At 38.3% G+C, this 24,289-nt stretch overlaps 1 protein-coding gene across 3 annotated transcripts in view; it reads left to right on the top strand.

The window, feature by feature from the left end:
• The window catches only part of MYO6 (myosin VI), a 165,825-nt gene extending 141,536 nt beyond the window's left edge, over window positions 1-24,289 (top strand). Inside the window, exons 29-35 of one of the 3 annotated variants that reach the window (XM_024193955.2) lie at window positions 4,434-4,475; window positions 4,907-4,936; window positions 5,376-5,414; window positions 14,498-14,601; window positions 16,375-16,506; window positions 20,791-21,009; window positions 22,906-24,289. In XM_024193955.2, coding sequence (XP_024049723.1) covers window positions 4,434-4,475; window positions 4,907-4,936; window positions 5,376-5,414; window positions 14,498-14,601; window positions 16,375-16,506; window positions 20,791-21,009; window positions 22,906-23,105 — 766 coding nt within the window. In that variant the 3' untranslated portion in view covers window positions 23,106-24,289. The remainder of the gene's footprint in view (window positions 1-4,433; window positions 4,476-4,906; window positions 4,937-5,375; window positions 5,415-14,497; window positions 14,602-16,374; window positions 16,507-20,790; window positions 21,010-22,905) is intronic. The other 2 variants (XM_026654564.2, XM_026654567.2) reach the window with 2 other exon arrangements.

Here is a 24,289-nt window from a genome sequence, read left to right as displayed (position 1 = left end):
TTTTAATGTAATGAACCTTGTTTAGTTTGGTGTAGCTGAGATGACACCTTGGCTGTTACAGGAGGGATTATATTTGCAAGAAGGTCCCTTTACGTTTCCAGTAACAAATCCATTCCAATATTTTAGATAGAATTAAAGAAAAAGAGCTTCGGCAGTTTTGTATGTTCAATATTGTATCTTTGTCAGTCAGAATTCTATTTTAGAAACCATGACATAATGAAAAAAATAAACTTTTTACAAACCAGAAAAGTATTGTACATAATGTACAGTGTACCAGAAAACTAAATGTTGCCATGATTGCTCAGTCTGTGCGTTTTCTGAGTAATATAAAACTATTGGAATATTCTATCACTGTTCACTGTATACATACAGGAATACAATGGTAAACTTGTACCCTCCTGCTGTCAGCCAATCCACATACAAATATTACTTCTGGGGGAATTCTGCACCAAAATTTTAAAAAATTCTGCACACAATATTTTAAAATTCTGCATATTTTAGTTGTCAAAAATAGCACTATTTGATCTTGCAGTTTCAATTCTTTTGGTAATTTATTTCAAAATACCTGTCAGCAAGGATATCTCTAACAATACAGACACACACAAAAAATCCCCCCTTCCCTCCCCCCCAAGGAGTAGAGAGTTAAAGAAATCCCTATGACAACTCAGTTCCTGTTTCTCTGCAGAGCCCAACTGCAGACTCCCCAGCCCAGACACTGGCATCCCCTCTCCACCCAAGGATCCAGAGTGTGAAACAGCCTTATGCTGGGTCCTGTGCTTGCATGGAGTTTCCTGTGTGCCGCTGCTTCCTTCCTTCAGGGTGCGCAGAGAACTGCAGCTGCAGGGAACCCTCCAGCTCCCTCTCCCGGGATCAGTGTTTTCTGTTTGAGAGCTGGGCTCTGCCTGGTCTAGTGGGAACCAGAAGCTTTGCAGCCCATTTTGAAGGCGGTGGGGGGAGGGGGGAAGGAAATTCTGCATACACAACATTAATTTCTGCAAAATTCTGCGTTGTGCAGTGGCACAGAATTCCCCCAGGAGTAAAATATAAAATGTTAAAAAAATGAGTGCCATTTACTTGTCAAATGAAGAACAATGAACCCTCCATAATCCACTCTAAGACGGATTGAATAGAGTGATTATTTTGTACAAGGGAAGCATCTTGAAAAGTTGGCAGACGACAAGGAATTTCTAAGAACTCAAGAAAAAACCCAGAAAATCCTTTTCTGTTCTTTTACATTCTTTATTACAGCATTTTACTTCAGTGTGTATATAGATGATATGGTTATAAAATACATGGTATGATATGTATTTTTGTTGAGTACCTGTATTGACTTGCAGAGGTTGCCACTAAAAAGTCAACAGTTACTAACAGTCACCATACAATAGTTATCTCAGACACTGTTGTTTGGTATCAGTTGATAAATGTTGACGTTTTAACAGCAACCATTGTAACTTGCAGTTGGAAATTCAAGTGTGATACACAGACAGAGTTCTGGAAGCTTTCACTTCCTCCCTTGTCTTTAGTTTCCTATACAATCTATGCTTTTTTTTTTATCTGTCTCTCAGATCAAAGAGCAACTTTTCAAAACCATGTGTAGGAATGCAAAATGAGTACATTAAGGTATGCAGCTCTACATGATGATAATAATGAGGGCAAGTTTGTGGCAGACAGATCAGCTCCTGTAGGTTTGAATCACTAATAGATCTTATTCTTTAAAGTGCTTCCATTTCCCTGACTTTCTCTTAACCTGTGAGGGTGAAGAATGAGGTTTAGATTGTATTATGGTCCCAATTGGATATTCTATATCCATATATTTGTTTTGAGGAGGTTTAGGGACTTCCGGAGCTCTGCTTGAGAATTTGCTTTTAGATGACAGAGCAAGAGACATGTTTCCCAGGAAAGGAAGGCCAGTGAAGCTTTTCAACAGCTGAGGGGAAGGAGTAGAGCTGCACCAGAGGCACCTAGAAATGCCGGGTTGGAGGGAACATAGGAATGGCCATACTGGGTCAGACCAAAGGTCCATCAAGCCCAGTATCCTGTCCTCTGACAGTGGCCAATGGCAGGTGCCCCAAAGAGAATGAACAGACAGGTTGTATCATCAAGTAATCCATGCCCTGTCACCTAATCCCAGCTTCTGGCAAACTGTGTGTGTGTAAGGATCTGAGCAACCCCTCTATTTTTAAAGTCCCTACATTAAATAGGGACGTGGCGTGGGATATACGAGAGGCATTAGTTCCATAACCTTCCCTCCCTCAAGTTTGAAAAGGGAGTAGATAGACATGTCCCTTGGTGCCAAGAAATAGGCAGAAATTGGAGCCCAGGAAGGGGGACTGGTTGGCAAGTAACCTTTCTTGCAAGACATGTAAGAGGGAGAGGAGGAGGAGGAGCAGGGAGAGGTGTAGCAGTATAAATGCATTGCAAGAGATTCACTCAAGCTCTGATCTTCCCCACTTTTCCTGCTGCCAGAGGATATGCCTGGCCCTTCTGTCTTCCCTGCCTGGGATGCCCTTTGAAGCACATAGGATGAGTAGAGAAAAAGAATGCTTAACCTTCCCTTTCCTCATAACTTCTCCAGTTCCTCTATCTATTCAGATGGTAGGGGAAGGAATCCTCTGTTTTGAACCACTGGAAAGAGAACAAGGATCTGGACAGCTTAATGTGGCAACATACTGTCACTAGAGATCTCAGGATATCCTAGACACACCTGAAAAACAATCTACCCATTTTGAGCTATAACTGAGTCTCTTCCTCCCTTTTTTTGTTTTTGTGCATGGGCATGGACATGTGCACATGTGCGCACACACATGGTGAGGGTTGGGAACACAGCAAAACTATCTAGGCTCAGGGAATAAGTGAGTGCAACCACACTTAAATACCAAAATACTTTTGACTGGGAAACTTTGACAACACTTTAAAATAATGTCCATCTTGTTTTCCATCAGTGTAAATCCTTTCTTAGATTATTTCAACTGTAAATGCAGTGAAGAAACCAGTTTGCCTTGGTTATAACTTTCTTTGAGGCATAAGCAAACTAATTTAATTTCTAACTGCTTGTGTGTAGGCACCTAGAAAACTTGCTTAGAAAAGTTGTGGAAATTTTGTTCAGTCTGAATCAGCGGTTCTCAAACTTCATTGCACTGTGACCCCCTTCTGAAAATAAAAATGACTACACTACCCCAGGAGTGGGGAACGAAGACTGAGTCCACCCGACCCCTGCCACCCAAGCTCCACCACCCCGGGCAGGGGGCATATAACCTTAGCCCTGGATGGTGGGGCTCGGGCTTTGGCTTCATCCCTGGGCGGTGCGGCTTAGGCTTGGGCTTCAGCCCTGGGCCACAGCAAGTCTAACACCAGCCTTGGCGACCCCATTAAAGTGGGGTCGTGACCCACAGTTTGAGAACCCCTGGATAAAACTATTGAGTTCAGCAATTTTTTTTTTTTAAATCCCTTTTACACAAATCCTCACAAAACATTTTAGTCCCGTTGGCTGCAGGGAGAGGTTTGAAATTTGAAGCATTGCATGGAAATAGTGCTCAAAGAGAAGAAATTCCTTTGTGAGATTTGGAGAGGCGGGAGCTAAACATAAGTATTGAAAAATCACTGCTGAACATTCTTGCTCAGTGGGTATTTGTTAAAATTTTAGCAGACTCTAATACCTTTGTGTCTTCCTTGGGGGCAGATGAACTGCACATTCCAACATGCACAGGCTTACATTTCTATAATTTGCATTTCCTTTTCTCCCCTCCCTCACCCCATGTTCAACCTTATTGTTGCATAACATACTAAGTATACTGAACTCATTCAGCCTCACTGCCTCTCCAGTGCTTCGCATAGCATTTCCACAAACAATTTTGGTTTTACTTTTGCATCATGACATGAGCAAAAGTATTTTTTTTCATCGAACTATACTCCTTTTGGAGTACTTAATAATCAGCACCAGGAGCTTTTTTTAGCCAAAAGCCATGTGACGATACAATAGTACGTTGTGTTTCTAAGGAGCCTAAGTAGTGACTAATATGTTCTGCCCTATCGTGCTGTTTAAAAAAAAAAAAAAAAAAAAATCAATTTGTAGCATGTCCTTCTGTAAACGGCCTCAATTTTTATTCAGTGTACACACACTCTGTGTTTGATCTGTTTGACTTTTCAGGTTAAGTAAATGAATACATTGCCATTTTGTTTTCTTATTCTGTTGACATTTACTGGCTTGGTTACAGTATCTGGTACCAAAATACACACTAACCCTTTTAAATTCTGGTTAGTCTGTCACTTTTGAATATGTTATGTCATTACATATTTCTGGAGAGAAATCTAAATATGTATGTATTTAATAACTGTGTACTGTACATAAGGATGTATGCAATATGGATTACTGTTGATACTGTATTTGTGTACGTTCAGGACAAACCATTTCAATTCGAAGTATCTTTTCACAGATTGGATGCTGAAATTATTCAGCCTGTTCCAGTATTTGCTAAGTAAGAATTGTTCCATTTTTTTGTAGTATGCTCAACCACACATAAGTACGTCTGTTGCATGTCTGAGTCTTTGATTCAGAAAGATTAAATCAATTGATTATGTACAAATAAGTAAATTCCAGGTTATAATATGAGAGTAATAAACATAGCCATGGTGAAGTGGAAGGCCATCTATTAACGGAGTAAGACTTTTCTGAATTATTTTAATTTCACTTTTCTAATTGTGTTACTCTGATCAATAAATTCAGAAGATTAAAGAAGAAAACAAGGCTTCATAATGCTGAGCCTAGATCAAATAAAATCATTAGATGATAAATAGGAGGAGGATGGGAGAGACGGAAAAGTTGAACTGATTGTCCTCTTGACATTTCAGATTATTAGAAAGCTAATTAGGAAATTGCCAGACTAACCTAAATATCTTCTGTTTGCAGAGTCAATGGAACAAGGCCTCAAATGACTGCGTATGACACTTTATTTTCACTGAGTTTTGCACTACTTTCTTCTTATAGTAATAATAATTCTCTTATTAGAAGAAATTCTTGTATTGTCCTTTTATTAATCTGTTCCCCTATAATAGTAAGCATCGTTATACATTGACCTTTGATAATCAATTTTAATACTTCATACCTTATACTTTGCTTATGTCTAAGAAATATTTAAAGTTAATTATAAATAGTGTACGTAAATTCAGTATCTAGCAAATACCATGAATTGTAACTAGCCCGTATGAAAGAGGCAAACATTCATAAGGAGTTACCACAATATAAATCAGCATTTGGTTGAAGTTTATTGCTCCTGCATTAGTTTTATCTTAGACATAATATACCATCAGTCATAATAGACCTTATTAATATTTGAATATAACACTTTTCTTATGTACACTTATCACTTTTCTTATAGGGAACAAATGGCCAAAGAAATGTCAGACGTTTTGTCTAGGTGGGTGAATAGACCTTCCAAAATTAATTTAATCACTCAATTAAATGAAATCATAAACTGAAATGGGCTGATGCATATAAAATAATGGAATTCCATATTTAATTGCTCAATGAAATAAATCAACCTTTTCTTTTGGATGAAATTGCTGTATCAGTATGCTTCCTATTCAAAATCATTATCTGATTTCTTTCTTTAATTATTTTGCCATGACATTTATTTGATTGCATAAACATGCTCAGAAGGAAATTATCAGTAAATTGCACCTTAAAGTTTCTTTTTGAATAATTTCAATAGATAAGGAAAAGCTTCGAAGAGCATTCTTTTCCCACTGTATCTGAGATGACACTGACAAGTTTCCAAAATTTTCAGGCAGCATGCTTACAAGTTCAGGATGGTGTTAATAAGGACATAAAAAGTGTTATGTTTATGTAACTGTAAGGAGCTTTTTAATAAGAAATTAAATCCAGACATAATTCCATTTCAAACAAAATGAAAATTTGAGGTTTACTTTGTTGTTACAACCCTAGAAGTAGTACTCTCTGAAGCATTGAAACACAAAATGCCAGATGGTGTCTGTTCAGCAATCTTGGTATAATAATGTAGCAGTTTTATATTCTAAATAAAATTCTGTTTTATTGAGTTACTAATTAAAAGGTGTCTTTGGTAACCTCAAAGATAAAAAGCAGTCTTATGACATGCTGTCTGAAGTTCACATGAAATCTTACTTTCTTTTACATTTTTAAAAATAAACCCTTCAGAAAACAAGATATTATGCTGTGTGTGTATATGATCTTAAGATATTAGTATGTTTGTTGTGGCATTTCTTAATTGTAGTGCTGATAGTATTGAACACAGCAGATGCCTACGTTTGCACAAAAACATTACTTGCAGTATTTTTGAACAGGAGAAAAGGAAGATTAGCACATCCAATTGAAATTGCTGGGGGAACATAGGTAGGGGGGTTGTAGAGTAACTACGTAAGAACTGAGCTGAGTCACTGGAGTTAACATGCCCTTAGCTTCCAGAAAGTATCACAAGAATTTTGGCCAAAAGTGGTAGGAGCATAGGTTATGGACAGAACTTAAAAACTAGCATTTTTAGTGTACACTAGTGTGACTGGTAACTTGTTAAATTCAATTGTTTAGAAACTTTTGATTCTTCTTTGAGTGGTGGTACCTATATTTATTCCACACATGAGATATGCGCTTGAGTTTGAAATTTCTTATCAGCAGTGTCCATTGGCTTGCACATGCTTCGTAGATCTTTGTGCTCACAACTGATAGCAGAAAGGACGGTGCAGACCGATGCCTCTCCAGATCCTTCTTACCGCCATGTGGTGTGTGTCGTAATATTTGGTGTCCTCAGCTCCTTTTTACCGTGTCATTCCTTTATGAATTATGTATAGTTAATTTTTGTAGTTTTTATAGTATAGCATAGATAATTAGATAGCATTATTTCCTCCTGCCCGGGAACTTTTCCCCCAAGAACTCTGGGATTCTGCTCAGGTTCTGGGGGTTTAAAAACTGTTTCCTGCCCTCACTCCTTTACTGTGAGCAAAGAACATCAACGCTGCTTCTACTGCCTGGGTGAGGCTCACATTTCTGCTAAGTGCAGCATCTGCCACACTTTCCCCCATAGAACTTGTGAGGGTCAGGAACTGAGAGTCAGAAAACACCTCATGGAGAAGGCAATGAAGCCCCAATCAGAGCTGGGCTGTGGACCCCCCCCACACACACTCTACATCAGCCTCAACAAGCAGGCAGTGTACCTCTGAGCATGGGTTGAGGAACAGATGCTAAGTCTGTTAAGCCTAAAGAGAAGGCTTCATTGGAGAGTAAGGGGCATTCTCATAGACATAAGGACAGTCATTTATGTCTGAAAAGAAGGGATCCCTCCCTGACCCCCTCAGGAGAGCCAACACGCATGGGTGCTCAGCTCTTCAGCCCCCTAAATCTTCTTGACAAGTCAAGAGGGCACACAAGGGTACGGATCCATGCTTCCAACACTGGCTCTAGTGGTGAAGAGACATGGTAGCGCCTGGTGCTTCGATCCACTTTGGGAAACAGGCATTACCAATAGCAATGCTGCTCTGGAGGAAGCCAACCACCATCTGACCAGAGAGGCTCCGGCTCCCCCAATGGACTCTCCTCATACTCCAGGATGGTCAGAGATGTGTGTCTCCCTGGAGGACATCTTTTGGTCTCCCCCCATCCACATTCACCATTTCCATTGGGTCCATCCATATTCCAAGATGTTGTTACACGGGAGGAGGAATCTATCACAAGGAGATGGAATGGGGTGATGATTCTATCTGCCAGCCTACAAGCACAGCCATCAGGAGTCTCTGCGGCATGGAGGAGAGGTGGCCTTGGACATGGGTCCTAGAAGGTCAGGATTCAGGCCTCGAAACCGACATGGGCTAGCCTGTGCCATGGGGTCCCCCTCCTCCAATGGATCCATCTTATTGGCATTACTGCGGATCGTGGGAGTCCTACCCCCAGACATAGAATCTATGCATGAGTCCTACTTGCCATTGCCTGGCCCTACACAACTGGCCCCACTGGCATATTCAAAGGTGGATGGCAAGCCAGATCCGATGGTTCTGGGAGCAATCTGTTCAGTGTCACTGGATGAGGTGACCACTCCATCTTCTTTGTCTCCACTGGGTGACTTTAAACAGTACCAAGAGCTCATGCATAGGGTAGCAGCAGTGCTACAGATCCAGCTGGAGGAAATTCAGGAGCCTCAGCACAGCTTACTAAACATTCTGCAGCCCTCCAGTCCCTGTAGAATGGCCCTCCCTGTCAATGAAATTATCATGAACCCAGCAAAGGCCGTTTGGCCGACCTCTGCTTCTTGTGCTCCCACCCCTAAGAGGGCCAAGAAGCATTGCAATGTCCCATCCAAGTGGGGAGAGTTCTTGTTCTTTCACCTTCTGCCAAACTAGCTGGTGGTGAATATGGGTACAGAGCGGTCCAAGCAACAGCACCCAAAGGATACTCCCTCTGATAAGGAACACGAGATGCGACCTGCTGGGAAGAAAGGTCTTCTCTTCCACCTCCCTCCAGGTCAGGATCTCGATAATTATTAGGCCCTCATGTAGTAACCCAATTAGACGAAGGTTTCTAACCGTCAGAGGGGTGAAATTCTGGAACAGCCTTCCGAGGGAAACGGTGGGGGCAAAAGACCTCTCTGGCTTCAAGATTAGGCTAGATAAGTTTATGGAGGGAATGGTTTGATGGGATAACGTGATTTTAGTCAATTAGGCAATAACGTGCCATCGCTGGTAAAATGTGGGTCCGGCTGGAGAATCTTGCGTGTATGCTCGGGGTTCTACTGATCGCCATATTTGGGGTCGGGAAGGAATTTTCCTCCAGGGTAAATTGGCAGAGGCCCTGGAGGTTTTTTGCCTTCCTCCGCAGCATAGGGCAGGGGTCTCAAGCTGGAGGATTCTCTGCGACTTGAAGTCTTTAAATCACGATCTGGAGACTTCAACAGCTGAGATAAGGGAAATTGGGTGGGCCAGCTTTTGTGGCCTGCATCATGCGGGAGGTCAGACTAGATGACCATAATGGTCCCTTCTGACCTTAAAGTCTATGAGTCTATGTCCAAATATAATTTTATCAATTATACTAGATTTCTAGAGGTTAAGGACAAGATCCCTGTGGAGTATGGATCCCACTTCCAGGCCTTAGTAGATGAGGGCAAATTGGTGGCAAAACTTGTCTCCAACTCACGGTGAATGTAGCAGATACCACATTGAGGGGAATGCTATGGCCATTGTCATGAGGAGAGACTTGTGGCTGCAATCCTCAGGTTTCCCTAGAGAGCTGAGGAGTACTGTCCAAGATCTTTCCTTTGATACTATCAACCTATTCCACAAGAAAATGGACAAGTGTCTCCACTCCCTCAAAGACTCAAACAGCGCTTCACTTGCTGGGCATTTATACCACAGAAGGAAGCCTCATAGACAGTGGTATAGGGCAAGACCAATTCCTGAGGCCTTTTATCATCAACTTCCTCAGGAGCCACCACGCAAGAGACAGAGGGTGTATAGACCTAGGAACCTAGCCTCTGCAACATCCACTGCCAATTTGTAGTCTAATCCCTAGGTGAAGCGTTTCTTTTGATGAGACTCTCAAGACCCATGTCCCTTTATTGATACCTCTTCATTCCCCTGTTCAGATTGTTTGGAGGCCACTTTACCCAGTTTGTCAAAGACAAAACTATTTGTTTCCATTGCAGAGCAATCAAGAAATCAACGTATATTGGCTTAGAGACTTTTGAAATGGATCTTGGGTTGTATTATCCTTTTGTTACCAACTAGCTGGCATTCTCCTCCTATTCCCCCCCACACACAGTCCCCCAAGAGGTAAAAACTCATTCTACTGGGGACAAGCTACTTCAGCTGCATCTCTGAGAGACGTACCCGTACTAGAGATATATGTAGGACAGCTTCTTGCAACTCTTTGCATACCTTCACAAGATATTATCCCCTGGTGCAGTTATGAACTGCGCATACAGCTGTGGAGACAGCAGTACTACAGACAGCTATCACTTCTGCGTCCTCGCACCCACTATCGGTTTGCTTACTGCTTGTTAATCTCTGATTTCCACTACCCACCCTCTGTCCCCACAGCTGTGGATTGGCTACACTGTGGTAAGAGTGGAAAACTGGACAGACATCAGCCCATTATGTCCTCCATTAGGGAGCACAAGGAGAGCTACAGCACACATGTGGGCCAACAGATGCTGCTTGAAAGAAATTCTGGACTCGGGCACATGGTGCACGTGTGTATAACCCATGTGGAATACAGATAGGGACCAGCCATCTCGAAGAACCTCTGGTTACGGGTAAGTAACCTCCTTTTTGAGACAGAATATTAATAATCAACTGCCATTCTGGTTTTGATCCATACCCATTATTTGGATTGTTGTATAGAGTAATGAAGACGAACAGTATGAAGGAAAGAATGAGGAGTACTTGTGGCACCTTAGAGACTAACAAATTTATTTGGGCATAAGCTTTCGTGAGCTAAAACCCACTTCATCGGATGCATGCACTGGAAAATACAGTAGGAATATATATACATACACAGAGAACATGAAAAAATGGGTGTTGCCATACCAACTCTAACGAGACTAATCAATTAAAGTGGGCTATTAGCAGAAGAAAAAAAACTTTTGTAGTGATAATCAGGATGGCCCGTTTCAAACAGTTGACAAGAAGGTGTGAGTAACAGTAGGTGGGAAATTAGCATGGGGAACTAGTTTTTACTTTGTGTATTGACCCATCCACTCCCAGTCTTTATTCAAGCCTAATTTAATGGTGTCCGGTTTGCAAATTAATTCCAATTCAGCAGTTTCTCATTGGAGTCTCTTTTTGAAGATTTTTTGTTGGAGAATTGCAACTTTTAGGTCTGTAATTGAGTGACCAGGGAGGTTGAAATGTTCTCTGACTGGTTTTTGAATGTTATAATTCTTGACGTCTGATTTGTGTCCATTTATTCTTTTGCTTAAAGACTGTCCGGTTTGGCCAATGGCAGAGGGGCATTGCTGGCACATGATGGCATATATCACATTGGTAGAAGTGCAGGTGAACGAGCCTCTGATGATGTGGCTGATGCGATTAGGTCCTATGATGTTGTCCCTTGAATAGATATGAGGACAGAGTTGGCAACAGGCTTTGTTGCAAGGATAGGTTCCTGGGTTAGCGTTTTTGTTGTGCGGTGTGTGTGGTTGCTGGTGAGTATTTGCTTCAGGTTGGGGAGCTATCTGTAAGCGAGGACTGGCCTGTCTCCCAAGATCTGCGAGAGTGAGGGATCGTCCTTCAGGATAGGTTGTAGATCCTTGATGCGCTGGAGAGGTTTTAGTTGGGGTGAAGGTGATGGCTAGTGGCATTCTGTTACTTTCTTTGTTGGGCCTGTTCTGGAGTAGATGACTTCTGGGTATGCTTCTGTTTCTTCACTTCAGCAGGTGGGTATTGAAGTTTTAAGAATGCTTGATAGAGATCTTGTAGGAGTTTGTCTCTGTCTGAGGGATTGGAGCAAATGTGGTTGTATCTTACAGCTTGGCTGTAGACAATGGGTTGTGTGATGTGGTCTGGATGAAAGCTGGAGTCATGTAGGTAAGTACAGCGGTCAGTAGGTTTCCTGGTATAGGGTGGTGTTTATGTGACCATTCCTTATTAGCACTGTAGTGTCTAAGAAGTGGATCGCTTGTGTGGACTGGTCCAGGCTGAGGTTGATGGTGGGACGGAAATTGTTGAAATCATGGTGGAATTTCTCAAGGGCTTCTTTTCCATGGGTCCAGATGATGATGTCATCAGTGTAGCACAAGTAGAGTAGGGGCATTAGGGGACGAGAGCTGAGGAAGCGTTGTTCTGAGTCAGCCATAAAAATGTTGGTATACTGTGGGGCCACGCGGGTACCCATAGCAGTGCCGCTGACTTGAAGGTATACATTGTCCCCAAATGTGAAATAGTTGTGGGTGAGGACAAAGTCACAAAGTTCAGAGACCAGGTTTGCCATGACATTTTCGGGGATACTGTTCCTGACGGCTTGTAGCCTATCTTTGTATGGGATGTTGTTGTAGAGGGCTTCTACAGACTAAACGGCTACCACTCTGAAACCAGTATGAAGTGAGGTGTTCTTGTTCTTGTTACTTCCCGGCTATTTAAATCCACGTAGAAAAAAAACAAAGTGGTGATCTCAGCACAGAGTAGTACTGTAATGGAAAGGCTAAGCCATTCAATTGGATTAACATTCATAAAGATTACTTGTTTGACCAGAGACCTTTTGGCCTACTTCTGTTGATCTAAACTCTGTAGGGGATTCTTAGGAGTGATGGATGATGTTGCTAAATAAGGAAAATCCTCAGGATTTGTCAAATTAATGGTTCAGGAAGGTTAGACATGTAGCGGAAATTACATTTCACAACAATCCTTTAATGGCATAGGACTGATATTTTAACAGTGTATTAAAATATATTTTAAAAAGTAGTATTCCATTTGGTAACTTGTTTCACAGGTGAGATTTTTATATACATTTTATATTCATGTCTTGTAATTATAGAGGGGGCAGGAAATGTCTTCAAAATGTATTTCAACTTTATTGTTTAGTGGATGAAGAATATAACTTCTGTATGAAACTTGTCACATGTATAGTAATATATTTCTAATCAAGGGCTGTTATTACACGTCACTAGGTGCACATGAGAATGGTCATAGCAGGTTTGAGATTGCTTTAAAGAGTAAGGAATTGCAGAGTTAATCATTTACATGTGAGGAGTTGTTTGAGTTGCTGTTAACAAGGATGTTTGCATAAATTAGCTGGTTTTATTCTATCCCCTTGATGATTATTTGTGTAGTATTCTGTCTGCTCCAAGGACAGTCACAACTAGATGCCCCATGTCACTGGAGAAATCCTGAATAGAATGTGTATAGAGTGAGTGTGAGTGTGTGAAGTTATACAAGTTCTCCAAACACCTATATCTGAATAAGATTCCATGATTAATATATTTTTGTATAAATTACATAATATATTATATTATTATATATTGATACTTTTAGAAGTGTAATAAGCTCTAGGAGTTTGGAGAACTTGTGTAACTTCATTAAAAACAAAATGAGACTATATCTAAATATCACTCTAAACTTTACAGAAAAGTAAAATTTCTCAGTCATAGATATACCTAGTTGCATTCTAATGATATTGTACTCATGCAAAGACATGACTACAATACGCAGTTGCACAAGAAGGACATGGTATATTGTTTCTTCTGTTCATTTTTTTAGTGATATGCCTATATCTAGTGATGTGCTACCCTGGTAACCTCAACCCCTGGCCTGGAGAATGGATTCTCCCAGAGTTTGAAAAATAATTTAGTCTGCTTCCTAGCTTATTCCTGGGCTTTAATAGAGGCTACCAAAATCATGCATCTGTTATCTCAAATCACTCAACAATTCAGCATGTTCTGTCATTCATTAGGGATGGTGATGCTACAATCCCAATTTGTGTACTGTTAATGCACAGGATAATCACAGATATGAAGAGTGTGCTTTCATCCCTCCAGTCATAACCGCTAAGAATGAAAAATATTATCTGTATCATTGCTGCTCAAAATCAAATGACAGTAATATATTATAGGATGTTAAATTTGTCTGCCTTGAATGTATTACAGTGAAGACTGATATATTTGAAAAATCATCAAAGTATCAACTTTGGTCATTTTATCACTTGTCTGGGCCTGATGTAGTTAATCCTAACTTTCATGGATTACCATGGGGCCCTATGTCTTTCGGCCTTTGTTCTGTGAATGGTGGTGTCTCGTGACCTTTCCACCCATGTTACTTAATGCTGATTTTTTGTGAATAAGTGAGACACTTTAAAGTTACTTTAATGTAGAATTAATTTTATTTCTTCTATTACATTGGGAGATTTGGATGAAACGTTGATTATTTCATTTATTCTCCGTGCTTTTAGACAGTGTAAGGTGTTTCCTTTTCAGTTTTGTTCTTTTCTACTTAGTCATTTTCCCCCCACCCTTGTTTTGCTAGTGGAACTTAAAATTTACTTTGCTGCTGTTGTTTACTGCCTTTATTCTGCATCACTATTATTGATGTCCTCAGGACTATACGTAGTTCTGGGAACAGTTTATATTTAAAGGGTGCTGCAAAAAGGAATACACACAGCCTTATTTTCAGCAAGCCACACTTGTATATTAACTTCTAGTTTGTTTTAATCTCTTTGCAATGAGCAAATTGAACATTTAGAATACAAAGTACATATAAAATATATTTGAGGTAAGTCAGATTTTGGATCTATATTATACTCCTTCTGGAGTTTCTTTTTAATAATGCCAATATGTTACAATAAAGATATATTATGCTGCTGAAAGTTATGAGGTGAATTTTATCTTACTTTTTTTGCATTCAGCTCTTAGAACATATAATGTTTTTCAATGCAATGTGTATTGCACAGAGATGATTGTGCAATCTGCTTGTCCTGTTGTCACTAATATTTCTTCTCACTCTCCTTTCCTTTCTGTACCTTGAACATTATTATTGTTTGTTATAACCGTAGGGGCCCTGCAGTTCAAGCCACAAAAGCTGCGGCTGGCACTAAGAAACATGATCTTAGTAAGTGGAAATATGCAGAACTTCGTGACACAATCAATACTTCCTGTGGTAAGTTTGTGTTTGCTTGGGACTGACGGGGATTGTGTTCCAATAGTACAATAAATCTATTGCCTCTTTCACCAGGACAGAATTTTGAACTCACTAATTTAGTCTCAGATGAAAAACTAAGTTGAATGACTTTTCTCCAAAGGAGAGAGCAAATATACCATTTCCCATTGAGGAAACCGATGCTATTATGTTACCTGTTATACTCAGAGTTGTATCTGTGAAATTAATACACTTCAGTCAGGAGTAACTTGCTATAAATTCTTAATGACCTTGTTTAAAAATAATTTATATTTCAGTGAAATGGAACTAAATGGATGTGGTTTTTCCCTGAATTTGTAAGATCTTCTAAATTTATAACTGTAATTTCTTGCATTCACCAAAATTTAAAAGAACATGAGTTAATTTAAAACACAATCTAGATGTATTGACGTTGTAGCTTTGCTTAATTTTCTCAGAAGCTACAGCTTATCTATATAATACTTAGATATTTTCAGTATCATGAAGAGATGAACTAATCTGTAATATTCCTTTATATTGTATTATAATTGTTATCCTGTGTCAATTATGAACAATTGGTTTATTTCTTGGAAAAGGTATCTATCTTGAGGCTAATGGATGCATCTGTCAAATGCCTCATTCCTCCTCGGATATCTTGGATAGAAATCTATCCATTCTCAAGATTTGTTTTTAAACCACTTAATTAGCCTTAAATTTGAGACTTTTCTTTTATAATTTTTGAGTTTTTGGATTAAGACACTGTTGGCTGCAGACTAGGTTGTGCAGTGGGTTAATGCATTTAGCTGTTCACCTCTGGTGAACCCAGTTCAAACCCTGTTAGGGGACCAGTGACATGCATTTGGTATCGTTCTACCATCTATTGTCTGTATGGGCCAGATAATTTGGCAAAAGTAACCATCTCTGTTTAAAGGAAAAAGTCCAGGCCTTGATTTTGTAGCCAGGCTGCCAAGTGTTTTCTCAGTAAGCTAGTTCCCAGTTTGGTTGGCAGGAATGAAGCAGGTTCTGCTTGCAGTAATGAATAGGCAAAGAGAGCAAATCGCAAATCATAACTCTAGATGACTGTTCCAAACCTGATAGCCATCCCTACATTCAGAAAGAGAAAAAAGAACCTTCCAGGCTGTCCACTACATTTGGCTTCCAATGTGAGGAGAGGGAGAAGGATGCTTGGACCCTGTGGGTACTGGGGAAAAACACTAGAAAATCCAACTGTGAATCTTCACATTTCTCTTCTCGCCAATCCCCCATCCCAGTATACCTTCTCTGCCAGTACTTGCAAGGGAGTCCTTGGGAGTCAATCTTACACAGATCTGTCTTCCACAGATCCTGCACCAGGGGAATCCTCTAGGGCTGAATATGGGTTTTTGAGGTTCCCTTTATGCCACTGGGCCTTTTTACACATCACAAAGAGGCCAGAGCATAGGTGATGATCTTGCCCCGGGACTGTAGTAAGGAGAAGAATATGTGAGTGAGGGACAGTGAAGAGGGTCTCACCAGCATTTGGATCCACCTTCAAGTGTGATGTGAAGCCAGTCGCCTGCCATTCCTATAATAAGCCTTCATAGCACCTATCTGCCTGCTTTGCTCAGTTTAGAAGTCTCTCACTTGTTACAAGCTTTCAATTTACTTGCATTGTAAGAAATAGTTATCTTATAACTTGTTCTAAAATTATGTAACAAATATATATAAACATGTTTTATAAATAGGTTTCTCTTCTGATTTTTCGCACTCTTTCCTTCCCTCCTTTTTTTGAGACAGATATTGAACTACTGGCAGCTTGCAGAGAAGAGTTTCACAGACGACTAAAAGTATATCATGCGTGGAAATCCAAGAATAAGAAACGTAATACAGAAACAGAACAGCGTGCTCCAAAATCAGTCACTGACTATGGTGAGAAAAGTTAATTTTTTTTTAATAAATAGGGGGAAATTTTCAAGTGAAATGTTTCTAGAATAAACAAGCAGATTGTTTTAAAAATATTTTTCTCTGTTACGTTGAAGAAAAGGGTTATTTTGTTTAAATATGTTTGTATGAAAGTAGGTAAAATACTCTGTTAAACAGATTTTAAGACAAATAGTTTGCAGTTAAAATACAGTGTTACTCATAAGATCCAGTATAATTTATGTTAACTAAAATAATTATTTTCTAAACAATCATATTTACTAATTCACATTTGCTATAAATTAGAAATAGTTTTAGATTTGGTATTTTGTGTGCTGGCAGTTTGTTAGAAGTTAACCACTGGGCAGAAAGATACTTAAGGCTTAGCTGATGAAGAGCACTCTTCATAAAACCTTACTAGAGGCTACTTCAGCTACATCCTATAACACACAAAAAAAGTTCTGATTATTTAGCAATCAGATTATTGTTAGAAGAGAACCCTCTCTCTGAATTCTGCTGTTTGATGTAATTCTATGTGGTAGATATTATCAAAGATAGACCAAATCAGAGATTCTAATTATCCTCAGAGTCAACCTGCTGTACCTGAACCAACAGTGTCTGTAAAAAAAAATAAAAAATAAAAAAATAATAATAATAATTGGCTTGCTGCAATACTAATAAAAAACCAGACAATTTTAGCTGGTGGCTGCTCAATGGTATGATTGTTTTCAGAATGAGCATGACATAAAAATATATTGAAGACAAGATTTTTTTTTAACCTTTGTTTATCCATCAACAGCTTGTGTTCCCTGTTGGTTCATTTTAACTAACATCTTAACTTTTTTACAGTTTAACTTCTGTTTAATAAACTTTAATATTAAAAATGTGTGAAAATGGGATGATAGTTGATTTACAGTCTGTGTTTCAGTATGTGACTCTCATCCTGCTGGTCTCAGAAATGGTGTTCACTATGTGAAATTTCAAATACTGCACTAATGAGAATGAATGTGTTTGCTTTTTAAGAGATTAGATGGAAGATAAAGGTGTATTTTAATAAATTGCATATAACACTATTTGGTGTTAATGGGAGTAATGTGCCATAAAGAGCACAAATCTATCTTTGGATGTGTGTGTGTGCAACTCTTTTATGGGTCTCCCACATTTGTATTGTATTTGAATGAATAAACCACATAGCAATCAAATTTATAGCAACTCTAGTTTTTCATTATAGTTTTTTCCTTCATTTTCTTAAAATATGGCATTATATTTTGTTAATAAAAGTTGGGATCATTGCTGTTGATAGAGAAATATAGTAATATCATAATACTGAGCTTTAGAAATTCATATTAGAGTCACAATAAATTCTTATTATTGTGAGTAATTACACTAAATGAACATTTCAATTCCATTTATTATAACTAACCTTCAATATAGTGAATAATCACTTACCTGATTTCTTGGGTGCTTGTGCTATAACTCTTTTAGATGTCACTGAATACATGATTCAAATGACATATTTCCGTTTTTATCCACTCACCCAGTATATTGTAGTTTTATGCAAACTGTCCAGTAATTAGATGTCAGTGTTCATGAGAAATGGAACATGTTAAGTTAGCACTGGTTCAGAGAAGGGATTAGAATTAGTGCGTTTTATAGTGCCAAAAAAAATTTAGTTGCATCTCTTTCTTTAATTTGCCACAGTTCTGTTAATATCTAGGAATCATTTTTCTTACCTTTAATAAACTTTTGACATTTTTACATGGAATCACATGAAATAACTAACAAAGATTTATACTTGCAATCTGTGCTGAGTACACCTGTACCACTGTTTTGGTTTTTGTTCATTTGTTTTTTGTGAGTGGAACTATGTCACTGAAATATCAATTTCAAATTTATATCCCAGTTAGACTATAAGCAACCATAGATTTGTGAAACTTAATAAAAGAAAACATTTTCTTCTTGTCAATAAATAGCACAGAAATGCAGATAATTGCCTCAACGCCCACTTTTCCATTACAAGTGGAATCTCCATTTGTCATCTGGTTTGGTGATGCATTTTCAGTATTTCGTAAAGTTTAACTTTAACAGCATCAACATTGTTATGTTTCCTTCAATATGGAATATTTGTTTACAGATTTTGCACCATTTTTCAACAACTCAAGTAAGTGGGAGATGGTTATTTAAGATAACTTTAACAAATAGGAACCATTTATAAGCTCTATACTAACCAGTTGAACAGCGTTTTGCTATCTTTTATGTAGAATCGAAGTATACCAATCAAAAATAATAATTCACTATTTTCTACTTAACACAAAAACAACCACAAAAAACATTAACTCAACATGTGGACACCTAATGGCTATATGTATTAAATTACCAGAGCACTGTGTTGCTTGAAAGCTTCTCTCTCTCACCAACAGACGTTGGTCCAATTAAAGATTTTACCTCACCCACTTGGTTTCTCTAATGGTTGTATATTTTTGGAATTTCTTTTCATAATTAGATCCTACATGTTGGGAAAAACACCTTATTGATGTAGGTTAATCTCATTTTTTATTTCAAGAAATGCTATGCTATTATTTTAATTCTACCCTTTTTATTATACAGTATTTGTACACGTTTTGCTATTGTAGCAAAACTCTGCAATCAACTTAATATAGTAGCTGTTCTCTTAGAACAAAAACTAACGTTAGGATGCTGGCTTCTTTTTTAAAATGAAGTATTTCTGTATGTGTCAAAATATCTAGCATTGAAAAGTGAAGGCTAAGCTGACTGCTCAGAATTTCTATCCTTTAGATTTACTGTTGGTTGTAAATGTGCACAAGGATAGAAACAAGACCTACTGATTACTGTTGTAATGCAGAGATGTGTTTTATAGTAGTATGTCTTCAGTGTGACGTGATGCACATTTAGGCAATTCAAAAAGATTCATGAAGTTCTATGCAGTTTAATATAAATAAATTCAGAATTTTATTCTTTCATATAGAACATGTTTTATCAATGCTAGCGTATAAAAGTGGCATCCACAGATAACTCATATGTAATAAACATTACTAAAAACCTGTTCTGTAGAAAAGCTTTTCTTGTTTTCCTTATGTGGACATGAAAAATTCTTGTTTTCTGTATAATTTTCAGGCACTAACATTTACATTTCAGGCCTTTTTTCAGATGTTGCTTTCTACGCTTTAATGAACCATTCTAGTTCTGTATGAATGGAAGAGATAGCAAGTGGGGCTTGCTATTCTGTTTACTAATGTCTTGTTTATGAAACTGCAAAAATATATACATTAAATGTGAATGCCATGTTTTAATTTTATTAAAGGTCCAGTATAGATTTGCTACTTTATATGTGACTAATATAGATTAATATTAAAGTTGCTGTTTAGAAGATCACATTGGCCTTGCTTTCAGAACTTCTTAAAAAAGAAACAAGTTGGCTAAAAATATGCTTGTCTCATGTAAAATTTTGTTCAACTGAGCTGATTTTAATGACATACAGTAAATACTTTCTGAGGGCAGGTCTACACTACGGGACTAAATCGACCTAAGTTACGCAACTCCAGCTACATGAATAACCTAGCTGGAGTCAACTTACTGCGTGTCGATCCCCCGGTAAGTGGAGACAAGCCCTGAGAGTCTCAGAAAGTAATCCTAATTTGTAAATTCAATGCACATTTCAGAAAGCAATTTTTGGTGAGTGTTTTGTAATAAAAGGACAGTAATAGCATTTCTGTTAACACATTAGATGTCTTTAATGATATTACAAGATTTTTCTGTTGGTTATCAAAATAACATCGTTCTTTAGATATTACAATGTTACATTAGCCTTTTATATCTAAAATTGCTTCTCTGTGGTATGACTTGATTTTGTGAAGAGATAGACTGTAATATAGACAGTCTATCCCTAGTTGCTGCTTAATACTTTGTTTTTATGTTTGTAAAGGGTTCGATAAAAAACAGTATATCTTCAATATTACTCTAAACCATAGTGGCTTTTTAGCCACCCCATTGTCTAGACGTGCTCAAGGCCAGACAGCATAGTGCTGAAAATTACCAAGTAGGCCAACACTAGCTCTTCCCAAGTCACTACCCTTGCAAGAGTGCTAACTGTGAAAATGCAGGAGGGTAAATTTTGAGTTGTGTGGTTTTAGCTAATCTGCTTTCTAGCATTGATTTTATTTATTTATTTGATGAAATATTTCAGATTTTTGCACGTGAAAAAGAAGGCGTTTAGGGGTTAAGGGCTGCTTTTGCTGTTTGATCTGCAGTTGTAACTTTGTTTTTTGTAAATAGCTCAACAGAACCCAACAGCTCAGTTGCCTGCCAGACAACAGGAGATTGAAATAAACAGACAACAGCGTTACTTCCGTATTCCCTTCATTCGCCCAGCAGACCAGTATAAAGATCCTCAGAACAAGAAGAAAGGTTGGTGGTATGCACATTTTGATGGGCCTTGGATTGCTCGACAAATGGAACTTCATCCTGACAAGCCACCTATTCTGCTTGTAGCGGGTTGGTATATTCTCTCAACTTTTGTAAAGAAAAACTCAAGTATAGAAAATATTCAGTGCTGATATTTATACTGTAGCTGTAAGAGGCTTGTTACAGATTCCAATAACCTCTGGACCAAAACAACATCAAAACTAAAGATTGACATAAAGTGATCTGAAATAATGCATGGTCACTGCTTTATTTATTTGATTTTAGGTAGCAGTGAAAGCAGTTGGGGGTGGGGAGAGATTTAAGCAATATATCATTCCATTATGAAAAATAGTTTATAATAGTAGGATAATTTTAAAAAGTCAGAAATTAGGGCATAAACCCATTTATCTACAATTTTGAATACTTCTGTATTTAACAATGTGTTTATAAATGTTTCCTGGACTTGTGGGAGACCCCTTCTGTCACCTCTCACCGCCTGCCTCAGTCTGCTGCCCTGTTCATGGCCCAGACGCTACTTTTATCGGCTCATTGATTTTAAGGTCAGAAGGGACCATCATGATCATCTAGTCTGACTTTCTGTACATTGCAGGCTACAGAACCTCACCCCCTACTCCTGTAATAGATCCCTAACCTTAGGCTGAGTTAGTGTAGTCCTGAGATCATGATTTAAAGACTTCAAGTTACAGACAATTCACCATTTACACTAGTGTAAACCTGCAAGCGACCCATGCTGCAGGGGAAGGTGAAAACCCCCTGGGGTCTCTGCAAATCTCACCAAGGAGAAAATTATTTCCTGACCCCAAATAAAGCGATCAGTTAGACCCTTCCTCTCTTTGTGTTGAAATATTCCTTACCGGGGATCGAGCTGCTGCAATTGATTCAGCGGGGGTCGATTTAGTGGGTCTTAATTGACCACAGAATGCTCTCTGGTCAACTCCAGTACTCCACCAGAATGAGAAGAGTAAGGTAAGTTGACGCGAGAGCATCTCCCATCAACGCAGTGCGGTGTAGACACTGCAGTAAGTCGACCTAAACTAAGCGTAACTTAGGTCCACTTGCCCCAGTAGTGTAGACAAGGCCCTAGTGAAGAGCATTCCCAGGTTACTTGTGCATTGTCTTATAGTCAGGGTGCATTTCCAAGCAGCTAAGTTTGTTCTCTCTATGCTAATTAGAAATAATAGTATTTTTAATAATTATAGAATTATCTATCTGGTGCTTCTTTCATGTATAAGAGGTGTGTGTGTGTGTGTGTGTGTGTGTGTGTGTGTGTGTGTGTGTGTGAGATATATACACACACACACACAATTATGTTGTTTCCTATGGGTACACTGTTTAATGTACCTCCTGGCACAGTTAAAAAAAAATCAATTGGTTAGCTGCATTCTCCATGTATTTGGATTTAATGTACATACAGGTAATACAAGTTGACAAATGTCATTTTAAATGTTTAGTGTGGGAGACTGGCTGATTCAGCTTTTGACAGTGTTACACAACACCTTTAACTTCTGGGTCACTTATTCAGATATGAATAAGTTTAATAATGATAATTCAGTGGCTTATGTGAAACAAACTGATTAGTAATTTCCTAGTGGACAGGGTGCCCACATCTCAAAAACCATCCTTGTCAGTGATCTCAGCAGAAAAGACCCTTGCAGGTATTCTAGCCTATTCGCTTTTGAAGCACATTAGCAAGTCAGTTGAAACATGCAGTATTAGCCTATACTGCAGCTGTCCATGCTATACTTATTTAATGGGTAGGAGAACTTCAGTCTCTAGGACTATCAAACTGGTCTCATAGCACTAATGTTTGTTTGTAAACTACAGTAAAACATTGTATCTCTTAAAAGAATTGTACGCATTTTAGTGGGGGGGGGGAAGAAACAAAGCAGATGTGTAATTTTTGTTAATGGCATCTTGAACCATGTAAACGGTTTTATAAAACCAATTTTGCTTTAACCATTTCAGGGAAGGATGATATGGAGATGTGTGAACTAAATCTTGAAGAGACTGGCTTAACTCGAAAGCGTGGTGCTGAAATTTTGCCGAGACAGTTTGAAGAGATTTGGGAGCGCTGTGGAGGCATCCAGTATCTTCAAAATGCAATTAAGAGTAGACAAGCTCGCCCTACATATGCAACAGCTATGTTGCAAAGCCTATTAAAATAGTCACTTTGCACATTGATATTAGAGTTGAGAACTCTTACCATGATATAAAGGGAAGAGTTCCTCTATGCAACAGAGGATTTAAACAGTCTGTAATTGTGTTAGAGATGTTTAATTTAAAGTGAACAGATTTTATTAATCATGGGAGTTTAATTTGTATTTTTGATGTTTAATTTGTGTAGTGAACTCACTAATTCTATGGACCCTGCAGAAGTTTCAGTCAACTATGTTTGTTGCATTTTCTTTATATGCTGCATCCTTCTCAAAAGCTTCTGTTATAATGCTAACACTGTAAAATAACACTATTGTACTTAGGGTACATACTAGGATAAACTCCATTACAACTTCCTTTTTATAAAATCCTCTTCAGAACATGTACAATAGTAACCTTTCAAGGATGGTCTAGTGAAGAGGGTACAATGTATCTTATAACTGGAATTGTGAGGCCTTAGCTTTAACTTCTTCTCCAGAGAAGTTGGAGTGTACAGTACTTCTATATGATCAAAGACATTTTATGTCCTGATCTGAAAGCTGCTCAACATCTGTATGTACTGACTTTTTCAGAAACTTATGGGAAATCTTTAATTTCTTACCTTGTTTCATAGTTTAACTGACATTGTTCTTTTATATGTTTTGAGATGAGCACACATGTATTTGAAGTATTGTGTAATAATGGAGGGACTCAAAGGTTGTACTGCACATTTAGGCTTGCATTTTTTTTCTTTTTTTTTTAGGATTTTTTTTTAAATACAGATTTCTTGCAAACACCAATTATATTTTTCTGACAAAACTTTGTTAGAAGTCCTTCGATAGTTAAATTACCCAGGTAGTGTAATTTAAATATATGATGCAAAAATTGTCTAAGATATTTCTTTAGATACATTTAAGAGTAAAGGAAAGCATAAGGGAAATGTTGTTTTTTTTTTCCTTTTTTTAAATAGTAGCATAGCTTATTAGAATACAGAGGACTGAATTTCAGAGATCCTTTTTACTTTAATCCATGCACACACATTGTTACTTCTGTTATATGGCATCAGAGTCTTGCCCAGCAACACATCACTGGAGTGTCTAATTACAGTATGCTACTTCAAATGGCTACATTTTTTGGTCTCCAGTAAAAACAAACTTTTTCCTTCAATCACTCTGATTTCTTTGTACTTAATCTCCCTTCAGGGTTTCTAGCTTTA

The sequence above is a fragment of the Terrapene carolina genome, unplaced genomic scaffold (genome assembly GCF_002925995.2).
Source record: "Terrapene carolina triunguis isolate 2854851 unplaced genomic scaffold, T_m_triunguis-2.0 Scaffold42, whole genome shotgun sequence".
In the NCBI taxonomy this organism is placed as follows: domain Eukaryota; kingdom Metazoa; phylum Chordata; order Testudines; family Emydidae; genus Terrapene; species Terrapene triunguis.
The sequence above is the reverse complement of the archived record's forward strand: the minus strand, read 5'-3'. Positions and strand labels throughout refer to the sequence as shown.